Here is a 22,292-nt window from a genome sequence, read left to right on the forward strand (position 1 = left end):
TCTGGGTTTGTATGAAAGCACTACGTTTTTGTTCACAACCCGTACGGATTTTGTCCCTAGCTAACTGACGAGTAGTTATCTTCTGCCAGACTGCTGATGTAACAAGAGCGATGTAAATATTTCAATGTGGATTCGTGGGGTGATGTTCTGATAATCATTAGCGTTTCCAGTTGCCCCTTACACCCTCGACCGTAGCAGGCAGATGCATGCATGGTGGTTTATATGTTCATCAACTATCTATGGAATACTGCTTTGGGCTGCACATGGTGAAATGGGACGCAGAATGCTGAGCATGATGACGCAGACAGCGTGCATCCCAATGACTGTGCGCAGCACCTGCCCAAGACAATGCGTTACTGCATTCAGCACATGTTAATCATGCAAACTCAGCTTGCAATCATTTTCAGCAGCTTCAAAGACTCAAAACCTAACTACCGGCTACCCGTAACGCCGTTCACTAGGATGATTGCCAAGTGGCTGCTTGATGGAACCTACCAATCGACCAAAAAGGCCAAGGCCTTATTCGGTAGCGTTTGGTCTCTTTCAAAGATCAAATATTGAGATACGAGTCTTAGCAGCCCGTTGCTCGCCCGTTCAGCTACGCTCAATACGCAATCGTTTGCCGCACGCGACAAAATAAAAGCACAACACAATGGGCGCCTCCACACCGCGCCCGCAGCTCCCTTTTCCTATTCCTCGTCGTTTCGTAGCTCCTTCTCGGTCCTTGAGGCGCTCTCCGCTGCTGCCTCCGTGCTCCTTCCGCCGCCACCCACGCTCCTCACCCGCCAGCTCACCAGCGGCTCGCGCATCAACCGCCACACGAACCGCACGTACAGCACTCCCAAACCCACGCCTACCACTAACGATGCCACCGACACGATGTAATAACCATCACTCGCCAGGCTGCATTCGCCACCAAGTGTTGCGCATACACTGTCCCGTCGTGCCATGTCGGTCATCTTCTTCGGGCAGCTGTACGGCAGTGCCCGCCCATCAGGTGCTGTACATCTCGTCACTGTGAGCGCGTCCATCAGCCAGAACAGCGGCGTCCGCGGCAGCATGAAGCCCATGTTAGCAATCGTGTTGAGCAGCGTGAGGTAGGTGCCGCCCATGTCAGGGTCACTAACGGTATTGAAGAAGGATCCCTGCGCCGTGAAACCCAGATACGACACGAAGGACGTGGCCAGGGACACTGCGGCCAATGCACCAAATGCGCGGCTGTGATCCGCCAGTGAGCTCGCCCCCGCGGGGAAGGCGACAGTGACGGCAACTGTGGCGGTGGCGGTTACCAGCCGCAACCAGTAGCCCGTGATGAAGGGCCAGTAAGGCGAGTGACTGGCGGCCCAGCGACCCGCGATCACCGCCGATAGCAGCTCTAACGGGAACTGCGGCAGCAACGGAAATGGTGGCAAATATAGAACGGCGATAAGGTGGAAAAATCGTCCTGTATTCCTCTGGCAATTGTGGTGTGGTAGCCACGGCCTGACTGAGGCATTGCAAGCAGGCACATGGCAGCAATGGGAGCGGTGCCAGCTGCGGGCCCAGAGAGAGCCCAGTCTCGAGTGTCCCACCCCACATGCGTCGATACTCTGTTCCCCATACGCGGATGACAACTATGTAGCCCTCTCCAAGCCAGTCAACCAGCAAGCCGGATAGCCCGTTATCCCCCCCACCAATCTTCGGCAGCCGCCAGCGACTCCCACTCTGCCGTGCTCGCCCACTCTTTCCTCCCACCTGGAATAGCACCAAGAATGCCAGAGCTTCCTTGGCCACCCCCTTGTCGATCAACTTGAGGCTCGCCGCCCCTTCCGCAGCCAATACCCCCAGCCGGTAACTCAACAGCAGCGCAGTCAGCCGCCACACTGCCGGCAGCCGAATCACTCGCCAAAGCTGCACGTACGCATCTCTCAGCTCCGAAACCGCAACCGACCCTTCATTGTTGCTCCTCTTCTCACTAACAGCAGCGCCGCGAAATTCGGCGGCACCCTTCAGTGCTGGCTGACGCTCCCGCCGCTGCCGCAATCCATCCGGCCCGACACAAGACTGGGTGCCGCCGTCACGTCTGAAGCCTAAGATCTCCCGGTCCTCAGCGCTGAGAGGCGCCGTGGCGTCATCCCCCATTGCACTGACCCGCGGGCCATTATTCTCCTTCACCGCCAGTGCGATGATGACGGTCACGGCGGCAAAGCCCCAGCCCCAGAAGCGCATGTACCCGGCCAGGGAGACCAGCCCCACGTCAGACGGCTGAGAACCAAGCACACTGCGGCCGCCAGACAGGGGCGCATTTTACAGGAGAGTCAGGAAGGTCAGGATGGACAACCCAAATAGTGGTGGGCAGAGGACACTAGATCGCATCGCCGCCAAAACACAGGCGGTCTCTGTGTACGAGTTTCAACCAGCAGCAAACCGTCAGATGGGGAGCAAGGGCGCGTGCTGTGCAGCGGCTTCAGGCTTGGAAAGGGAAGCGCGGACTGTGGTGGGTTAAGGCATAGCTGACACCGTGACTTCACTTCTGAGCTGTTGCGTGCATGAAGTTAATGCAAACTCGAAGCACCAACTGCAGACGCCCCATGGGGCCAGGTGACTAAGATGCGAACGGTCCTTGTAACCTCGCCACACGAAGTTGCCCAGAATGGTGCGACTAAAGAACTGGTGCACGGCTACGCGGAAGCCGTATGTACGGTATAGTACGATACCTGCCAAGCAGTTTGTTGCTGCGGATGAACCTGTTGCAAAAGGCCGGGTCCTGGAGCGCCAAGAAGACGGTGAAGGAGGTGAAGATGCCCGTGGTCTGGCCAACCGTCTGGCACGTAGAGGCGTACGATACGTTGGCGGGCGACAGCAGTGTCAGCGCCCAGCCGTCCACCGCAATGTCCTGAAGGTGACGAAGGGGCTTTCCCACGTTTGAACCGAGAGGCGAAGAAGAACGTGAAGGGAGCGTCCTTGCATGGCAGTGATAGCGTTCGTGGAGTGATGTAGCTGCGCTTATCGGAGTATGCACGTTTGAGAGAATCCATCTCCGTTCCTCGCCGCATACTCCCTCACCATCGCATGACTTGCTCGAATTTGGTGTCCTATGACCATACATAGTCTTTCGAGCCTTTCACGGCTCCAGCGCGTCACAACGTTGGCCCCGCACCTGATACGGACTTCCACCTGCTACGGACTGCTCACCTGCGTCGCCATGAGGAACACGACCACGCCAAACAACCATGTCAGGGTTCCTACATCGGCCTGATCGTACAGGCTCTGGATCCAGTCCGCGCACGTGATTAGTAGGTAAGCGGTGATTAGCTGGATGGGCACGATCCAGCTCTTACGGCGACCCAGCCAGCGGCTGTACAGCGAATCTACAATCGGACTCCACAGCAGCTTGAGCGAATATGGATACGATGACAGGGCAAAGATGCCCATCTGGGTATACGAGAGCTTGGATGACAACATGAACGGCCTGTGCGGGAGAAAGGAGGAGATGCAGGGCCGGCGGGGGCAGCGGGAAAGGATGCTAACATGGGGCATGGACGCCAGAGGAGGCAGGGCATTGGTCCGTTCGGGGGTTGGGGTGTACCTAATTTGAGATGCATCAAGGGAAAGATACCCTCTGGAAGCGTTTTCACCGGCAGCATGCAGAAGTATGACCAAAGCCCAGTCGTAACTGCCGCAACGGCGTACATATATTCGATGCTTTAGGTCCTAATATGTAATGACAGGGATGCAAACCTCAGTACCCAGCTCTCCACCCACAACCGCCTTTGGACTTTGGAACACCGCAATGCGACTCCTCGCCGGCCCCGCTCACTCCTCGCTGTTGCCATGCAGCTGCCGTACTCACAATGCACCAGTCGATAGCCCAAGCGGCACCCCCTGGACCATATACAACAGCACCAAGAGCACAAGGCTGCCTAGCTCCTGACCCGCGGAAGGCTGGTCAGCACGGCGGCGTTGGGTATGCACGTGCAGGTGGTCATGCGCGGCGGCGGGCTCGCCGTCAGCGTCGTACTGCAGTCGGCAAAGGTCGTCAAGGTTCCCGCCAGGTCCGGCCAGGTGCATGTCGCCGCTGCCGTCGACACCGCCGTCGGCAGAAGGACCGCGCGGTACATGTTTTCCAGCAACGTTGGCTCGGCGGCCGTTAACTGAACGGGAGGCTGTGCCGCTGTCAGGGGCCGTAGAATTCCTTACAGCCGAGTCTACGAGTAGGTCGGCCGCAAGAGAGCTCTCCCCGATCACAGAGCTTTTGTACTTGCTGCGTGTCAGGGGCGCCATGGCGTCCAAGCTGGAGCTACTGCTGTAAGGACAGCAACGCTGGCAGCCCAGCAGTCGATACTGTTGTTATCGCTGCGAGAGAAACTGTCAGTGATTGCCGTTGACGATGCGAGACGCCAATTTCCGTGACGCCAGGCAGGAGCAAACTAGGAACGCGCCGGGAGGGCTTCAGTTGTAAAGAATATGGCGTATGACCAGGCTTTCCTGACCACGTCCGTTCGTGACGGCCGAGCTTGGGGCTATTTGCGGCCCTTGCTGGGGCACTCTTCCGTCCGACGCTCTGCTGCGGAGCGCTGTCCTTCAATGCAGGCCGCCAGCAGCTGAGCCTTTTCCTCACACCGCGTAGGGACAAATGTTCCTATCTTTGTGGCGCTCGTGGTCCCGACGCAGTCCTCGAGGTCAGTAACTGCGAATGAGAGGACGATCCTCAAGGTCACGGGCTCCGGACGGCCCTAATGGGCCTTCCCAGCGCACAAGGGGACAGTTATGCACCTTCTCTTGGACAAATTCCAGAGAACAGGCACCAGCCTGCTTTGCTGACGAGGTGCTGGCAGATAAACTGCGGGTAGCACTGGCGCCTGTCAGTCGTTGGCGATGCCGAGGTCGCTAAGCCGTGCGACTCACTTGGTGATCACGAGGATGACGGCGCTGACACTCTGATAAAGATCTAAATATTTGGTTACAAGACATTCAATTGTGCGAGAATGGAAGCAAGTTCCGTCCGACGACCAGGTTGTCGAGTCCACAATCCAGGTCACCGCTACCTAGTTTGTAGCCCATACATGATGACAACCTTTTCAGCCCTTTCGAAAGCAGTGGCATTTTTCGCACTGTTTGTACGGCGTTTCCTAAACCCGTGGAGCTAACGGTCAGCATTTGACGTTACTGGGCTGAATCCGTATTTCGCTTCTGGAATAGTTTGGTGGAGGACACTAGTAGCGTATACCACAGCGCCTTTCGTCAGGAAATTCGTTTGGCGTTAGTAACGAATTTGCAGTTTGATGGTTGGGGATCCAAAGTCATTCGTATCCTTAACCACTTAGAGCATGACTGGGGTGAGGAGGCAGTCGGGGGAGGCATTGATATGAGGGTTAGACGTTACTCGGCTTGCAAGCTTGATGTCGAAGCGCTGATGGACACCCTTAGGACACGTGTCAACGACGATTGGGCAAATGATAGGCTAGCTGTGGACCCTAGAGTTTTCGTTACGGACGGTAGGAAGCCCGGCGTGAAGATGGGCCGCCATAAGCACTGGATGGGGCCACCGAAGCCGTACGCGGGTTATATCCCCCCGGCGCATCATCGTGCCCTAATCCGTTTTCGTTTGTGTGTCTCCGACCTGGCGGTTAATAGTGAGAGCAACAGGGCTAGGGAGCACCGCGTGTGCGCTGTGTGTCGTAGTAATGGTGCTATTGAGGATGAGAAACACTTCTTGGTAGAATGTCCGGCGATTATGTCTGCGCGTCAGAAGCTCTGGGACCTCGGTGTGCCCGTCAATGCGAACATCCGTGATATCATGCAAGTGGATGATCAGCGTGGTCTTGCAAAGGCAATTTTTGAGATGTTTCGCTCCCGGCATGAGCACCTAACTACCTAACTTTCTCGGCGGTAACAGGCAATTGTGTTTCAGAGTCAAATTGACGCTGTTCTTTCTCATAAACACCCGTTTTCTTCTTGCGTAAAACTTTCCTTTTTTGTTGTTTGTTTTGTTTGCTTCGTTTACTTTTCTCTTTTTTCTTTTCGCTATCGACGGCGCTGTCAAAGCGGTTCATGAGGCTCCGGGTTCGTTTGGGCCGTACGAGCTCGCTGAAGCTTGTAACATCCATCATCCATCCATGACGTTGACAGCAGGTCCATGGTTAACAGTCAAACTCAGCCGAAGATTGGAACTTGGAAAGGATTAGCACGCAACATCGTTTCTTTTCTCCATTCCGGCCAGCATGCGCCTGAGGCAACAGGAGCAGTATATGTTACAGCGCAGGCCGAGGAGGCTGAATGCCGCCCGTCTCCACTGACAGTTGATCCCAGTTGCATGGAGAATATTTGACACGCATGCCGCACGTGCCGTTAAGGGTGGTTGCTCCCGCAGCAGAGGACACCCTACCATCGGACAACCGGTCGCAACAACCGCCAAAAGCGTCTGGCGGTTCGCAAGGCAACAGGACTCTCTACGACGGCTGGATGACATTCAGTGGTCAAAGATGTCTCGGTATGGGCTCCACCGAGGAACCTAGCTCAGCTGGATGGGATGGGCAGAAGGTGCGACGCGAGGGAAGAGAGGGACTCGGACCTCGGACTGAACTTGGACTGAACTTGGCGTCGAAGTTCAGTCCGACGCCAGCACGAACCTAATAATCCAGCTTCCATCCGTTGGCGTGATCTTGAACACCCCAAAATGTTTAGGTCATGCCGGCAAATGTCTCCGCAAGCGTGTAGGGCCTTCTTTAGCCGTCCGTCCCCGGACAGGTACCACTCAGCACCACCAGCACCCGCAGCTAGCCGGTCCCGCCAAACAGTAAGCGAACAAACTAGCCAGAGGACTTCTCCGGACGCTGAGCCCAATCTTGCCGCAGCGACCAACGACATTGCCCATCCAGCATCAAGATGCTGCGGTCCAGCTGTGCCCAGCCGTCCAGGGCCACCAATAATCATCACTGGCCATTACCGCCGCCAGAATTAATGGCTGCACAGAGAGGGGTTTCAAATCAATCACCTGTCGCGCAGCCGGGCAGCCTGCTGCCGCTGCCCCGCCACCTGACCGCCCTCTGCCTGGCCATTGCTAGCTCCTCGCATCTGCTCCTGCAGCTCCTTGTAGTCCTCCGGGTCCATTTTCATGCGTGGGAACACCACAATCGCGAACACAGATATGACAATCATTATGCCGTAGGGGCTCTTGACAAAGCTCCACACATCGAAGGGCTTGCGCTTCTCGTAGTATTGAGCCTCCCCGGCAGGTCGAATGACGAGGGGGCTGTGCAGCACCTGTTATGATTTAGGAGAGGAGCGGGGGAGCAGGCAGCTGGTGCAGGGGCAGAGTGGCCAGGAAGGCCGATTGCGATGGGACCTATCCATCTGTCGGTCTGGGCACTGGGGGATAATAGGTCCTACCATAATAAGGTCAAATCAGGACTTAATATAGCTTTGTTGCCCCTGCTGAAAGGTGATACAGGCCATGAACGCAGGGATACCAGAAGGCTCAATGGCTATTACCCAGGGGGCCCACGCGCTTGTGTAACCTCCATGACCCTGGCGTCTAGGACTCCGTGCGACCCACATTCGGCAAGGAATGGGTCTCATTGGCTCTAAGCTCGGTGGACTCAAGCAATCGGAACTTTGGGAGGAATGTGCTCACTGTATCAACAGACCCGAGAATGCAAACCCATTAAGGGGGCCCCCAAGCTACGCCCCATAGAGCGCTTCAGGGTATACGGTCATGTGCACGTAACTTAGATATGAAAAGCTTATGCCATAACATGATAATACAGACACACAGAGATCCTTGGACCTTTAGCAAAGGGGCTCGGTCTCCGTTTCGTTCCCACCCGGGTCCCATCCGGATGCGAAATACCATTTCCCACCCCCGGTCGTTGCTGGCCTTCTCCCTCCCTCCCAAACGCACCAAATGGCGATTGTGGCTGAGGGACGCGCGCACCAGTGTGCCCTTGCGGTTTATCTCCACGCGGATCTGCCACAGGGCCAAGGTGGACTGTCAGCAAAGGCCATATGGAGGGCCCGAAGTGTTCTTTACTGGACGGCGACCGCTACAAGCATACGGACCGTGCAACCACAGGAGCCAGTGCAACAATCCTATGACGGCTCGCCTCCTGGACAGGGTAACCTTCGACGCGAGAATGAAGGCGCGGCCGCGCCCGTATGAGGCCCGTCGAGGCAAGGATCGGCCTGCCATGGCCGTAAACCCTTCGATGATTGGGCGTTGCTGTCCGGAAGCTGCTGGGCCGTTCGGGCGGATTTGAGGTGCGAATGTGCGGCGTACTAGCTTGCTGTTGTCTGGAAAGGCCATTACGGAATCCTAGAGCCCTTGGACCGCACTGTGCAGTACCGGCATTTACCGGCTTGCGGTGCGTCCATTGTGTTATGGTTTGCTTCCAAGCGGATGGCGCCGGCAGCGCTGGTGTCAGGCCCACCAGCTGCCCCTCCGCGCACTGGTCCATTCCCTCCTGGCCAAGAGCACCCCCCGCTGGACTTTCAGCGCCATTGCGGTGCCAGCCTCGTGGCGTACCTCTGGGAAGATGAGCAATAAGTGGAAGGGTTGAAGGAGATGCACACCGGACGGTACGTCGGATAGCACGAACGAGCCATCCCGGCCGACAAACGTGCGGATTAGATCCCCGTGTGCTGTATGGAGAGTTAAGACTGTACTTGAGTGGTTCATGGTGGCTGCGGAGGTAAGCGCAGAGCAGCCACAAGGAGGTACAGTCGCTGTGTGCTCATAGAGCGCCCACCAGGACATATCAATTTGGGCATGTACTTACAAGGTATAATGATTTTCCCCCTAATCACGCCAGAAGGATCAGCGCAAACTAGCCTGCACAAACGCATGGGAGGCACATTATGGCGGCCATGCCCGAAGCATTTAGCAATGTGATTTCACCTACCCTAAAAGTGTTAGAAGCAAGACAGCTGTCAAAAGCTCCATTCCTCGTCAAGCTAGCTGCTGCGGTGTGGCTTGTTTGGATTAAATAATCACCTTTATGGTTCTCTTGAAAACTAGAAAAAAAGCAAGCAGGACGGAATGCACTACAGAATGGATGACCATGTGGTCGTTGTTATGGACGGTTTGAAGTACCGGTACGAGTTACAAATTATACCGCACGCAGTCCCTGATTGACCTTGAGGTTAGAGCGTATTGAGAGCTGCTAATGGCTCCTGTATAATTGTCGGTCGAGAAGCAGCTCCCCGGCACAAAATCTTACTGTAGCCGTTTGAGGCTGATTGTTGGCAGGCACAACTTGAGTCAAGTTTACATGCGTGGAAGTAACAGATCCTCGTTAACCAATAATAAAGGCATGGTAGCAGTCTGACTTGGACACCCTTAAGACAACGCCGTTCGCTGCGATTGTTGCGGAGGGACAAAGCGATGGGCGCCTTCACGGAGACAGCTGTGCCAATTTTCGGCAACATCCTGGCAACGGCAATGCTTTTGTCTCCTTTTCCGGCAGTGCTCCGGCTCCGGCAGACGGGCAAGCTGATGGTAAGGCTGCCGCCCCTTTCCCTGCACCCAGAATCCCTGCACCAATCTTGATGATACTCATGTAACATACAGGACATCAACCCGCTACCTTACCCTATGACATGCATAAATGCGGCGGGGTGGGTTGCGTACGGCTATGCTGTCGCAAACCCGTACATTTTCCCAGCGAACATCATCGGCTTCCTGGCTGGTATGTTCTTCACGTTGACCGCTTTCTCATGTGCACCTCAAAAGGTGAGAAATTTGTGGTTTTCCACTGGTCAGTGCGAAAGGACACACCGTCGTGCGGGTGTTCGGACACCTGCGCAGACGGGGCCAGCTAAAGTTTCGGATGTTGGCGTGCTAGGGACCGTGCCCTTACCCCGTGGGAGAACTCCAGAGGTTATGCTCATCGGTCGTTCCGTGCGTTATCCCTCGCCTGTCTGTCTGTAAGGACAAATGGTGCTTGCCATCCCGGCGTCCGTATATTCAGGGTTTCGATTAGCCTGTCCCTGACTGCTCCTTACGTCTGAATTTCCCGCAGCTGCAAGACCTGATTACGGGGCTACTGGTGGCGGGCTCTGGATACTTCATCATGCTGGGCCTTATCTCTTGCTTTGGGCTAGCCCAGACGGAGTCGCAGCGCATGTGGTACGGTATACATCCCTTCTGGCGTTGCACGTGTCTTATGGAAGTGGAAAGTATGGAACGTGTGGAACGTGTGGAACTCCTGTTTGCGTCAGACGCCTCCTAGCCCCACCAAACCTCATTTGCCCTCTCTGCCCCTTCTCTGCCCGGTCATCACTGTGTGACTGGTTCCTTTACCCAATCTGTATGCCCGGCAGTCAGCCGTCAAGCGCAAGGCATCCTCCCCTAGCCTGGTCTTTTCCAAGGCTATTGGCTCCACTGTGCTTCACCTGAACCCCGCGTGTCACCCAGGGGCATCAGCGCAGTGGCCATCCTGATGTGCTACTACTTCGTGCCCCTGTCCACCATGGTCTCTATAGTGCGCACCCGCAACGCTGCCTCCATCTACCCCCCCCTGGCGGCCACTGCCATCGCCAACGGCTCCATGTGGACCATATACGGACTAGCGGTAAAGGTGAGGTGAGGTGAGGGTACCAGAGGGGTCGCGGGCAAGAACGGCGTGCTTCTAGCACTGAGTACCTCTTGGGCATCGGGTCGCCAAGTCACGTGGCCTCCTACGAACTCACATCACATTCTCCAAACCCACCCTACATGTAACTTCACTTCACCTCACAGGACATCAACCTATGGCTGCCTAACATGTTTGGTGCCGTGATCGGCGCCGTACAGTTAATACTGCGGCTGGTATATGGCGCTCGCTCTGTGGGCGATGCACCGGCGGTTACAGTGGCGGACGAGGAAGCATTCGTAGTAGTCCACAAAGGGTGGGCGAACGGGTGGGCGTTTATGGGAACGGGTCGCCATGGCGCCAATTGCACCTATGCAGGTGTGAAGGTCGTGGAAACTATGTCTTACTACAGGCTCCGCCAGGAGCTTCACTTCGGTGTCCGTCGTTGCGCACATAAGAGGTTGGCGAAGTGGAAACTGGAGTTATGGGCGTTTCAGCACGCATTCACAGGTGTCGGCAAGAAGACAGGATGGGATGGGACTCAGTTCTTCGGCGCCGCCTGCAGAGGGGTTGCTGCCCCGACGCGCACATTCGATGGCTCTGCGGCCTTCCATGCATACTCCGCCAGCCCCGTCCTCGTCAAATCTCCCGTGTCCCGACCTGTAACTGCTATTGGCCACAAAGCCCCCTGGTGCCCGGCTCCTGGACCGCTCTCCCCGCAGTGCGGGGGCCCCAGTGGAGGACCGGATGGACTCTGGAACCAACCTGCTAAGACCCGGACATGTACGCAGCTCCGGACAGGGAGCTACCGGGCCGACAGGGCCAGGAGGGGCAGCGGAGCCGACCGCCAACAGTGGCGCTACAAGCCGCCACTGGTCTGATGACGCCAGCGCTGCATCGCCGGCGTCCCCATCAGACCCCGGGCAGAGTGGGACAGCCCAGCCAGCGGGCGGGCCTCTAACAGCAGCACCATGAACGAAGGGCACGATGTGACAGCGCACGAAGCCAACCCATCCGGCGCCTTGATGTGGTCCCCCGGTCCACACCGATGCGGCAAGACCGACCCACGGAGGCAGTGGTAATGTTGCGTCCCTGCAGCAGGCACACCCGCACATCATGGGCTCCGCTGTTGCGGCGCTCAATGAGCTGAAGCTAGCAGATCAGGTACTGACTCACACGGCTGGAATCTCATGTGCGAAGACAAGGCGGGGTAATCCGCAGAGCCGTAGCTGACGCTCATAGGCGGATGAATCAGCTCGGCCCGTGCTGCTACGCAGGCAGCTCCTCACAGATTGGCAATTCCCACTTCATCAGCCTGCGGTGTGTGCAACTGGTCTGGCTTCCATCTTATCGTGGGGAAATAGGCACTAGAAAGCCACGGAACTCTTTTTTGTATGGTCGATAGTATTACAGTCCCTATCGGACAGTAGCTGCTGGGAGGGGATTAGGAAAAAAACAAACAAACCTACGGGGTGAAATACAAAATAGAAAATTCGCCGACTCGGACTCGACCGGAGGGGCGGCGCGGTCGTGCTACAGGAGGCGGCTGAGGTTGCTGTGGAGGCACCTGATCTCTTAAAACGTCGTAGGTAGCGGCCCTAAGGTTGTAGCACTTTGGGAACGTGTGTCAGGCGGCGTTACAGCCCAATAACACGGGCTCAGGACCTAATGTGCTCCCAATGGCCAGTGTTGGGGAGGAGGGCCTCAAAGCGGCTTTTTCCCATGGAACCCAGGGAGGGAGGTGTGCTGAGTGGAATATTCATTCATATGCCGCTGGGACCAACGTTTTGGAGCTGGTCGAAGAGAGTTTAGCTGGTGCCGTGTTAGAATGTCTTGTTGGGCAGTGAGGCAGTTGGTATTCTTTAATTTACACGAGCGAACTGGTGGAGGGGTGTATGCTTGCTACGTAATCTGCGGCAGAGAGACATGGCGCTGGGGTCTGCATAGGCCCAACTTTGTCCGACGGCAATCATTGTTGTTGTTTGTCTCGTAGTACTTGAGAGGGAGCTTTGTAGGCAGGAAGATCCAGAAAGATGAGAGTGTGAAAGAGAGTAAGGGGGCGCGACTGAACGCCATCAATGCAGCTTCTCCGCAGGATTTTCTTCTAACGTTCGTGTGCACCTGCTATGGTGCTCGACTATGTTTTTCTATTGCTTTTTTGAATGCTTGGGAATGGCTTTGAGACAAATTCTGTAAATTTCGCAGGGGGCCGAAGCTTGCTATGATGCCAGCACTAGAACGGTATGGCCGGCGAGAAGTTCACCTCCATCTGTCGCCTTCATGATCTCCTCTCTCCTTAAGAAACAGATATTGAATCTCAACAGAGATTTACGGTGTAATAATTCGCATAAGAAGGACTTATGGGCTACCATTTTGCTTGTGTCAATCTTAAGCAGGAAGGGGGTCTTACGCGCTTCATATAAGATATGGCAGCGCTGATCAATGCCTAATAAGAGCAAAAGATCGATGAATAATGTAACTTTGCCTACGTGTCATCTCATCATGCCGCGACTCTATCTACCCGGGATGCGGCCGATTCCTTGCATGTTTTATGCCAATGGCAGCCGACACCATACATCAAGACATTGAACGTCCAAAGTAGACCGTAGGTTATTTCTCGATAGAGTGGGACAACGGCGCCCGCCTGTGCAGTAGTTGCAGTAGCCCAACGGTGTCAAACAGAAACTGGCCTGGGATTCTGCCCAATGACACCATTTGGCTACGGAAGAATTGGTGTGTAAAATTTCCAATATCTTTAAGAGTCTAATATGTACACAGATGGTCTATCAAAATCTCGAAGGGGCCTTCTGGCGTCTACGAACCTTACGAACCGGTACGGACGGCCCAGCAACTACCTCCAAGCCAATACAAAACCGCAAGGCGGCAAGGCATAACTTAATAATCCTGGTTAAATAAATTTTACATTATTGTATAAGGGTTTGGGTCAACTTCGCAAGTCGCAGAGGTTTGCCTTTACCCGTCGCCCATCACCACAGGCATAAAGTATGCGGATGACAAATCCGGCCTCTGTGCTGCGGCTGCTCGCTGCTGGGGTACTTATAATGACAGGTGAGTTGATGCTCAAATGAACCCAAGGTCTCAATTTTGACCATCCAGTTTGCCATCCTAACGCTATGGACCCATCGCATATGCCACCAAGTAGCGACCTAAACCCCGAAGAAAAATATAATAATATGTTATGTGTCACTGCGTGACGATACCGCAACGATTTCACAGTGCTGGCTACCGGCGCTGCATCATCGAAAGCCCATCCCGCGCCTAGCCATTCCAAGCCATCGCACCGGGGTCTTATGACTACGGATTCTAATGCTGGCTTTGATCTACTGGAAATGGAGGCCGACCCTGCTGTCACTCGTCAGTTGCGTAAGTATGGAGTGGTTAATGCCGTTAGGAGAGGTTGTGCTTGGTTCGGGATATGCTGTCGCGAGCTCGCGATGGGAAGCACACGTTTGGAAGATTCCTATTCCTGTTTAAAATACCTTTGATTTAGGAATCCTTCGTAGCCTTGGTTGCCAGCTTATGCCTTCGTCGTTGCTTCAATACTTTCCATATCCACGCTTCCTGATTGAACTTCGCTGTGCGTTGCCAAACCTTGCAGTTGCCGCGAAGAAGGCTCCCAAGAAGCGGTCCCCCCCCCCCAAGAAGCAGCCTCCGCCCAGTGTTACCCGCGGCCTGCTTGAGTCGAGCGAGTCGGTTAGTGGCAGCGTTTTCGAGAGCGAGGCCGAGGCCACCATCGAACGTCAGCTACGTAAGTTGGAAGTTGACGTGCGCAGTAAGACCTTTGCCGAGCCGGCGAGGGCCCTACAAAGATTCGATACGTCGGCAGGGCGCTTTGTCTAGGTGCCAATAAGTGGGGATAAATGATACCATGAAGGGTACGTCCATGAAGCCGCCGCCTAGCGTTTATTGAGGGCTCGTGGATAATTTTGTAGGCCCACTGTTGGGCCACACCACCGCACGAACATAGCTCGCGTTGCACTCACATCTGCCCTGGCGGTTGCCCAACTGCCCTTGCAGTCGCCGCGAAGAAGGCTCACAAGAAGCACTCCCCGCCCCCCAAGAAGCAGCCGCCGCCCAGTGTTACCCGCGGCCTGCTAGAGGACGACAGCGTCTTCCAGATTGAGGCAGAGGCAAGCGTCAGGCGCCAGGCTCGTAAGTGGGGTCGCAGTTGTGTCTCCTAGGCGAAATCTGAGAGGTGGAAGACGCAGACAGGCTTTCTAAAGGGACTCTGCATGGATGTGAGATGCCATGCTTGTGTGTGTGTATGTGTGTGTGTAAATTGTGCGTATTTTAATCACCAGAGCGGAGATCCTGACTGCAAACGTTATCCCGCTTCCCCAACGCCCTTGCAGTTGCCGCGAAGAAGGCTCCCAAGAAGCGGTCCCCGCCCCCCAAGAAGCAGCCTCCGCCCAGTGTTACCCGCGGCCTGCTTGAGTCGAGCGAGTCGGTTAGTGACAGCGTTTTCGATTTCGAGGTTGAGGCAGCCGCCAAACGCCATTTACGTAAGCTCGGGTTCAGGCTTTGCGATGGAAAATCCTAGTAAGCCGCTGCACGGAGGGAAGTAAAAGCCATGTGGTTGCTTGCTGAGCGGATGTGCGCAGCTGGGGCCGCACGTGACCTTGCGGTGGGCTTCCTCTCCCAATAAAGAGGAAAAAAACCCAAACATCAATCATCGCGCAAGCACGCGACAGGTTAATCCTGTTCTATGACAGCTTTGTGCGTACAGGGGTGGCAGGCTGCACAGTATGTCTTAATCGGTGTCCCATTTGCCTTTCCTCAGGGTTGCTATCCTTTCCTGACCCCCCTCGCCCGGTCCTTGCACTGCTGCCTGTGACCCCAACACGTGCGGTGCAGTTGCCGTCAAGCCACCCGTCGGCAAGGTGCAGCCCCCGCTGACCGGCAAGACGCACCCACCACCCGTCGGCAAGGTGCAGCCCCCGTTGACTGGCAAGACGCATCCACCACCCGTCGGCAAGGTGCAGCCCCCGCCACTTAAGGCATAAACTCATGCGGCAACGGCCCTTTTGGTAATTGAGATGCAGCGAGCGCCTCAGCCAGGCGGTGGCGCTCCTTGATAGCGTCCTGCTGGCTGCGGTGCATAGGAAGCCGCCGCTTGCGGCGTATACGTGTGCCTTTGGTGCCGCGGGATATCACGGTTGGGACCGAGGCAACTGGCGGAGGATAAGGAATGAAGCTGGGTGCAGGTGCAAGGCTGGCCTGTGCGCGGCCGCTCTGCCCATGGCATCATCCCTGAGTAGTCCGAGACAACCGATTCACACAAATGATACTTAGGCACATGGCGTCCTAGAAAGGGAGATCTATAGACCGATTCGGACCGGGGCACAGCGGCAAGGGTATGGTAGCGCGCAGGCGATCAGACGGAGGTGCTGCCCTTCGTGGATGCGAGTTTGACTAGACTGGGTATGAGAAGCTCAGATTGTGGGGCTCTTACGGTTGCATAAACACCATAATAGGGTGGCTTGCCGGGAGCCTCGTGTGTTTGTTTTTGGAGGAAAGGGCAGCGGCGAACAAATGATAATATGCGCTTTTGCTGTCACAAGAATAAACTAGACAGGCGTGCAGCATTTATTTGCAGCTGTTTGCAGCACGCGGCGGTGCCTTGAACGTGCGAAACCGTCCGAAGTGATTTAGGGTACACATGCATGCGGCATTGGCAAAGGCTCTTATCGTCATTGTTATCGTTATGTGGCATTTGTAAAGTGGCATGCAGGTGAAGGAATCGAACGGTGACTTGCCAGCTCCCACCTTTACGCAAGCGCATACCAAAGGCACCCTGTTAGAATTGCACAGTATCGAAAGGACACGTACAGCTGCAACAATGGTAATAAATCAACCTATTGTGTTGTTACGCTTTCCAGGAGCTGCGCCTGGCCCGATTAGAAGTGGCAACTAAAGAGCGCGACCACAGAAAGGTGAAACAAGCCCCAACCGGGAACCGCTTCAAGAACTACACGCGCCCATTGAGTTAGAACACTAAAACGCGGAGAGATCCTCCTGATCACGGACATGGAGCACCACGGGGACTATACCAGGCCTTCCGCTGGACTATACCGGGTAAAAGCAAGAAGCCACAACCTCACCTCAACCAAACGCGAAGACAGAGAAAGGCAGGAAAGATGGAACCGGAATCAGAGGCAGCATGAAGCGGAAAAAGACGGGATACTGACACTGAGAAAAATGCGCACGCGAAATGCAAATCAAAAGCCTGTGCTGACAAGACAACAGCAAGTGAAATAACACGACCTCCTCGCTCAGACGGCATCGTGCGCACAGCAGGTGAAATACCAAAACGTAAAAGAAACCAAAACACAGAACCTTACGCTCGGTAGGGCCGTACCGCGGGGCTCTGTGGCAGGATGTGCACGTAGTCCACCCAAGCAATTCCCGAGGGTGGCAGCAGGACCCCACTGGCTGCAGCTGCTGTTGCTTGGGCTGATGGGGTGTGGGAATGCTATTGCTGCTGCTGGAGCCCGACGGGCTGCATGGCCACGGGTAGTGTTCGCGTTGGGAGTGCAGGGCGAGCCTCGGGGCAGAGCGCAAAGCAGGGGGTAAGGACCTAGAAGAGAACAGTGACGGTGGCAGCGTGGCCTATCCTGGGAGGGGCACGACGGGGAGCCATTCATCCATCTCGCTTCGTGCGCCAAATGCACGCCTTGAACCACTGGCTGCAGGTCAAAGCCCCTAGAAGCTCCCAGGTTGTGGACAGGCAGATGCTTGACGACCTACATTGCACCTTGCCATCGTGTATGGGAATCCCACTCAACAACGGTCCACAGGATGCCTATCGTAACGCATCCCAACGGTTTCGGATGCATCGGGAGATGATCTAAATCTAAGGAAAGGCGGAAGGGGGCTTGCGCGTCGGTCACCAACCCCAATACAGCACGGCCGATGAGGAAAAGCCACGGGCCCGTGGGGACTCACGATTGAGTCAAAATGGCGTCCACAATCAGCATTATCATGGTATCTATATCGCGCACATAAAATCGCTTCAGGTATGGGCTTACGCCTGCCACCCCATGGCGGTCACTGCAATGTAACCTCCCAGAACCGAATAGGGAGGGACTTTTCATAAAGACGTTGTACTGATCGCGCACCATATGTATTCTGCAACACGAAGCACGGGGCAGTACAGCACCCAGAACCCAATGGTGGCGCTCAAGTGTTACACGACTGCGCAATGCGTCTTATAACATGCGATGGAGTGACTTGCCGATCAGCGCTCATGACGGCCCGATGTTTTTACAGAGCGGGATTGATCCAGCTTTCCTAATGGATCAAGACATTCCCAATAAACCTCTGTAACTTCGCTTAAAAGGCTGATTAAGTAAATAGATATTCAGGTTTCATTATATTACTCTTCCACACTCCTGTCATGCTATCCGTACGGACGTATTGGCTAAGAAGTTTGTGGCAGTAGCACATGACCATCCTGTATGTGCATTTGTTTTTAGTAGGTCAGGATACAGCTAGTCGTACATGCATATGCGTTGATGAAATAGTGAATAGGACGACTTGCTGTTGCCAGGCTGTGGCTGCTGGCCCTTCTTTGCACGTTTCCGCTGTAGAATTCTGGCACATCTTTAGAATGGGGCTGAAGATAGGCCTTCTAATTGTGACTTTTGGGTCTATAGCTCTGTTATGTGTCGCCTTCGTCCGTTTCAAGTCGCTGTGCCCTCCCTCAGTCCCTGCACATCTGACGGACTTGGATAGCCTTCTTGACCTACTACATGAATGGGAGACTCACGGAATGTCAGGGTTAGCGGCACAGTCAGTCAGCCGGGTGGCTGCTGAGCTCGCAACAGCCATGGCGGCAGCGCGCTCTGCCCAGACAACATCACCTCCCACACTCGCATCGCAAGCCACGTACTCCGCATCCAACGACCTTGCCACCGAGCAGGCTGCTCTCCGTGCACTGTCCCTTGCCGGCACGCAATGCCATGTCGCCTGGCACACCGAATACTGGGGCGATACCGTCGTCTGGGGTAGCGCCCATCACGCGCGCAGCGCAGCGGAGTGCTGTGCTGCCTGTTCGTCCCACCAGCTAGCCGCCTCACGTGGCGGACTGGACAAGGGCCCTAACAGCACAACGTGCAATGTATGGGTCTTCTGCGGTGACGCCGCACGCTGCGGGCCCCACTACCAGGAATGCTGGCTCAAGTCCCTCGCAAAGCTGCCACCGCCGCCACAGCCGGGGGCTAACAGCATGTGGACCTCCGGTGTGGTATACCCCGGCGATGAGTGGCTCCTGCCGTACCAATCCATGAAGACGCTGACAATGCACTTACCTATGGGAGATGTGGTGGTAGAGTTGTTGCCTGACCTGGCCCCGCGGTCCGTGCACGAGATCCGGCGACTGGCGGCCATGTTGGCTGGCAGCGCTTGCGATGGCTGCAAGCTGTACCGCGTGGAGACGAACTTCCTGGTGCAGGGCGTCTTGTTCCACCCTGGTGCGTTCGAGGACTGAACCCAGTTGCGGATTTGGTGTTAGACGTAGGCCTGGTAGGCCCGGACGGGGGCATCGAGGGTGGTCTGTTCCGTAGCGTCCTACTAGCCGTGCAGTGCAGGAGTGCCCAAGAAGCCGGCGCTACAATTAGAACCGTAGAATGGAAGGGGGAGGAACTACACAAACTTCAGAAAAAGGTGGAGCCGCGGCCAGGGGTCTTGGCATCTGGGCTGTGGCTCGGGACGAGGCAGCTGCGGCGATTGCGTCTCTCTATTCGCTCCAACACGTGCTGCTGTAGTTCACTGTTGCCAAGCTCCAACTTCCCACTTCGACTTCCAATACGTACGGTGCGCAGGTGGTTACGTGGGCACCACGCGGCTGCCCAACCCGCAGCAGAAGAAGGTCATGGAGCGCGGGCTGGCGTGCTGGGCTGGCTGCGGCGGCGGCCCCGACTTCTTCGTCAACCTGATTGACCAGTCGGGCTTCGGTGACTGCCACCTTTGCTGGGGTTTCATCTGGGATATGAGCCTGATGGACGCCATCGTGAAGCTGCCCACCAAGCCCAAGGCGAGCCCCAACGACATGACCTTCCTGGCGCAGGAGCTGCATTTCAACATTACGCTCAGCTAGAATTGACGACTGGGAGAGGGGGAAATTGAGGAGGGGGAGACGAAAGCCTTCATATTGGAGGGCTGTTATTTATATTCCGCTGATGCGCAGCTGATGCGCAATGCTGCTGCCAGTGGCATGCTCAGGTCGGGGGGCCCGGGGGCCGCTGTATACTAGAGAGCTCTCGCGCTCCTCGCACGCGAAGCGCTGCTCGTAGGAGACATTGCACTGCTGGAGCCGCGGCCCCGCGCAGTAACGTTGATAGTGAATTTCCTAAAGGAAGGTAGGTGGGCAAACGGGATACGTTTTGAGAGCATTAAATTCCCAAAAACGTCTGCAGCAGCTGGCGCAAAGCCGCTTCCCCGTCACTCACAGCTTAAATTGGGATGCGGGAACTGCAGTACAGCCCTCCTCTGTGTGACCCGCGGAAAACGTGCCTTGCAGACTTTGATGAGTTGGCTGATCCCCCGGCCAGCTGAGGTGATCCAGGGCCTCGTATGACATAGTACCTCGCGCTGCTGGATAGCCGTAATGCCGTGGCAGTTGTTCAGGGGACAATCCTGGGTCCGCTTCCCCAGGTGCATGTGGATTGACGGTTGAGTGTGCCTCATGAACATGCTCCGATCCCCCGTACTAAGGCCCCAGGCGCCCGTTGGCCGTGTGCGGTGAGCACATGAGGTCTATGCACGAAGATTGCCCTACGACTTTGCAAATAGCGCGTGTATAGTTATTCCGAAGCGTGTGGTGGTAACTTTACGGGCTGCCGATGGCAGTTCTGGTCAAAGCCTCAGTCTAGCGGCCAGCAAATCGGAGGCTTCTTGCAAACTTTCACAGCATCTGCTCTTCCACCGACCGGCCTTTTATAGGAGCATGTGGAGGATGACCAATGCGGATTATGCCGGGGGTTATATGGACACCCAGGGAGAGATGCTTAGGGTGGCGTTGGGGCAGCTGCTGCTGAACCTGCACGCCGCCTCAAAGGCGCTAATGGCGGCCTAGGCCGTTACGTCCGAGACCACTTGCTGTACCGTTTCCGATGGCTTGGCTAACCAGTAGTATACGCATCTGACTGCTTGTGGACGCAACCTTGACGCATTCCCTAGTCCGTAGCCCTAAGGGCCGGCCCAGGGCTGTCCGAAGTCAATATAATCCCATGAGAAAAGCCGTTATCTTATCATCCAACACAAGGAAACATGTCAAACTGAACTTCCCAGACTGGTATGCCATCGCAGTGCGCCTTCCAGCTGTTTCTTACCCTCGTTACCCAATCACTGTGGATAAGGTTTGACAACAATCAGCTGGTCAACCGCAGCCGTAGTCTGATCCACCTGAAACCCGACGGCGAGTGTAGGCTGGGCGCTCCCAGAGATCATGGTCCTCCACGGTTTGGGGCTGGCAAAACTTGCAGATCCTCTGTTCACGCGCGATCCCCCCATAAGCAAGTTACTAGTGCCGCACGAGTGGGGGGGGATCCGTCAAAGCCGGGAGGCCATGGACTATATTTTGAAAGTAGGTTACACCGTACAACGGACGGCGGTTTGGATCCTGCCAACTAGACCCCTCCTCATCCAGTCACCCGGCATCTGCAGAGACAGATCAGCCATCACTACCAACTCAGCATGCGAAACTTAATCCATCAACTGGCATCATTTGCACACCTTACCAGCGATTTGTAGATCTAAATATCCATCGTCGGGGCTCTGACCAGGTTTCGAACCCAGAAATCTTCACATACACAAAGGTGTCACCAGACCCGCTCTATTGCATCTAGCGACCAGCACCTGGGGCCCCAGCAGCTAATCCGTCCCACACAAATATGCGTACTCCCCAAAAAGCGGAACAGCTTGGAGCCTAACCATCTGCGAGTTCCTCCCCCATCAACACCAGGAGGACCTCCTGGCGTAGAGTTGTGCGCGCAAGGGACCCTGGCTGGGTCACTACTCTATTCCAAAAGCCGATAGCACGCGGCCCAAAAGTAGCGCAGAGGATATTGCGAGAGCTTTGCAAATAGCAGCCTGTGTGGGGCTCTGTGCGGCCTACGTATGAGCTGGGCCTGTTTCGCCGGATCCCAGTACGGAAAACATAGGGTCTATCCGGGCGGTGGGGCATGCTGCTTTAGGCGTCTTCCCCCTTACATTTATTTCGACGTCGGCGGTGTATATGTGTCGTAATGATCCGAGCCGCAACGTGGGAAATGCCTATGGTGGTACACGAATAACTTTGCAACCCGATTGATGAGTGGTTGAAGGCATACGCGTTGTCCAGCCAGATGTGTACCCGTCAGGCGCCAAGCAACCAGGAATTCACATGGCGAAGTATTCGCATTGGATTGGTCTGGCGGCCGAGCAAGCGGGCAGGAAGGACGTGCTCCCCATACCACGACGTTTATCCCACGTTCAGCAAATCGAAAGGTTATGCAGTTTAGGCTATGCTGTTGGGCATTGGCGGCGAACAGAGCGCGCAAGGGGGGGCGTTATAAACTTAGGGAGGAGCGGGTATGCCCCTGATACGGCACTAATAGCCATATTGAAGATGCGAAAGACTTCTACGACTACTACAACTACTATGACTAGTACTTCTTGTACAGTACTTAAACTGTGGGGTCATGTCCCCCTCCCAGGACGTTTTGCTGGACTGTCCGGTGT

The 22,292-nt window shown here is 55.6% G+C and overlaps 5 protein-coding genes across 5 annotated transcripts; 3 read left to right on the forward strand and 2 right to left on the reverse strand.

Moving 5' to 3' along the window:
• Positions 1-689: 689 nt before the first annotated feature.
• Positions 690-4,050, reverse strand: VOLCADRAFT_81605 (uncharacterized protein; the record flags this gene model as incomplete). The annotated part of the gene is made up of 6 exons (XM_002951767.1): positions 690-1,385; positions 1,735-1,994; positions 2,127-2,260; positions 2,727-2,875; positions 3,175-3,451; positions 3,833-4,050. The coding sequence occupies 6 exons, from the start codon at positions 4,048-4,050 to the stop codon at positions 690-692; spliced, it is 1,734 nt and encodes a 577-aa protein (XP_002951813.1).
• A 2,794-nt stretch (positions 4,051-6,844) lies between these two features.
• VOLCADRAFT_121012 (uncharacterized protein) lies at positions 6,845-8,980 on the reverse strand. Its single transcript, XM_002951768.1, has 5 exons — positions 8,880-8,980; positions 8,757-8,809; positions 8,504-8,661; positions 7,883-7,948; positions 6,845-7,245 (listed from the first exon to the last, which is right to left on the reverse strand). The coding sequence occupies exons 1-5, from the start codon at positions 8,918-8,920 to the stop codon at positions 6,973-6,975; spliced, it is 591 nt and encodes a 196-aa protein (XP_002951814.1). The 5' UTR covers positions 8,921-8,980; the 3' UTR covers positions 6,845-6,972.
• A 278-nt stretch (positions 8,981-9,258) lies between these two features.
• Positions 9,259-11,525, forward strand: VOLCADRAFT_121013 (uncharacterized protein; the record flags this gene model as incomplete). Its single annotated transcript, XM_002951671.1, has 6 exons — positions 9,259-9,475; positions 9,548-9,709; positions 9,999-10,105; positions 10,394-10,556; positions 10,718-10,866; positions 11,273-11,525. The coding sequence occupies exons 1-6, from the start codon at positions 9,362-9,364 to the stop codon at positions 11,523-11,525; spliced, it is 948 nt and encodes a 315-aa protein (XP_002951717.1). The 5' UTR covers positions 9,259-9,361.
• Positions 11,526-13,461: 1,936 nt separating this feature from the next.
• Positions 13,462-15,794, forward strand: VOLCADRAFT_105230 (uncharacterized protein). The gene is made up of 6 exons (XM_002951672.1): positions 13,462-13,619; positions 13,788-13,934; positions 14,170-14,319; positions 14,589-14,723; positions 14,924-15,073; positions 15,426-15,794. The coding sequence occupies exons 1-6, from the start codon at positions 13,556-13,558 to the stop codon at positions 15,572-15,574; spliced, it is 795 nt and encodes a 264-aa protein (XP_002951718.1). The 5' UTR covers positions 13,462-13,555; the 3' UTR covers positions 15,575-15,794.
• A 2,386-nt stretch (positions 15,795-18,180) lies between these two features.
• VOLCADRAFT_105231 (uncharacterized protein) lies at positions 18,181-20,040 on the forward strand (the record flags this gene model as incomplete). The annotated part of the gene is made up of 2 exons (XM_002951673.1): positions 18,181-19,042; positions 19,394-20,040. The coding sequence occupies 2 exons, from the start codon at positions 18,181-18,183 to the stop codon at positions 19,666-19,668; spliced, it is 1,137 nt and encodes a 378-aa protein (XP_002951719.1). The 3' UTR covers positions 19,669-20,040.
• Positions 20,041-22,292: the final 2,252 nt, after the last annotated feature.

Source organism: Volvox carteri, assembly GCF_000143455.1.
Source record: "Volvox carteri f. nagariensis unplaced genomic scaffold VOLCAscaffold_25, whole genome shotgun sequence".
Lineage (NCBI taxonomy): Eukaryota > Viridiplantae > Chlorophyta > Chlorophyceae > Chlamydomonadales > Volvocaceae > Volvox > Volvox carteri.

Bases quoted from the DNA above. Each gene is read 5' to 3' on its own strand.
- VOLCADRAFT_121012 (XM_002951768.1), bottom strand. From the start codon at position 8,920: ATGGAGCTTTTGACAGCTGTCTTGCTTCTAACACTTTTAGG. The intron at 8,662-8,756 runs GTAAGTACATGC...TTACCTCCGCAG, and splicing joins GGGGAAAATCATTATACCTT to CCACCATGAACCACTCAAGT. The intron at 7,949-8,503 runs GTACGCCACGAG...GCCCTGTGGCAG, and splicing joins TATTGCTCATCTTCCCAGAG to ATCCGCGTGGAGATAAACCG.
- VOLCADRAFT_105230 (XM_002951672.1), top strand. From the start codon at position 13,556: ATGCGGATGACAAATCCGGCCTCTGTGCTGCGGCTGCTCGCTGCTGGG. The intron at 13,935-14,169 runs GTAAGTATGGAG...CAAACCTTGCAG, and splicing joins TGCTGTCACTCGTCAGTTGC to TTGCCGCGAAGAAGGCTCCC. The intron at 14,724-14,923 runs GTAAGTGGGGTC...ACGCCCTTGCAG, and splicing joins AAGCGTCAGGCGCCAGGCTC to TTGCCGCGAAGAAGGCTCCC.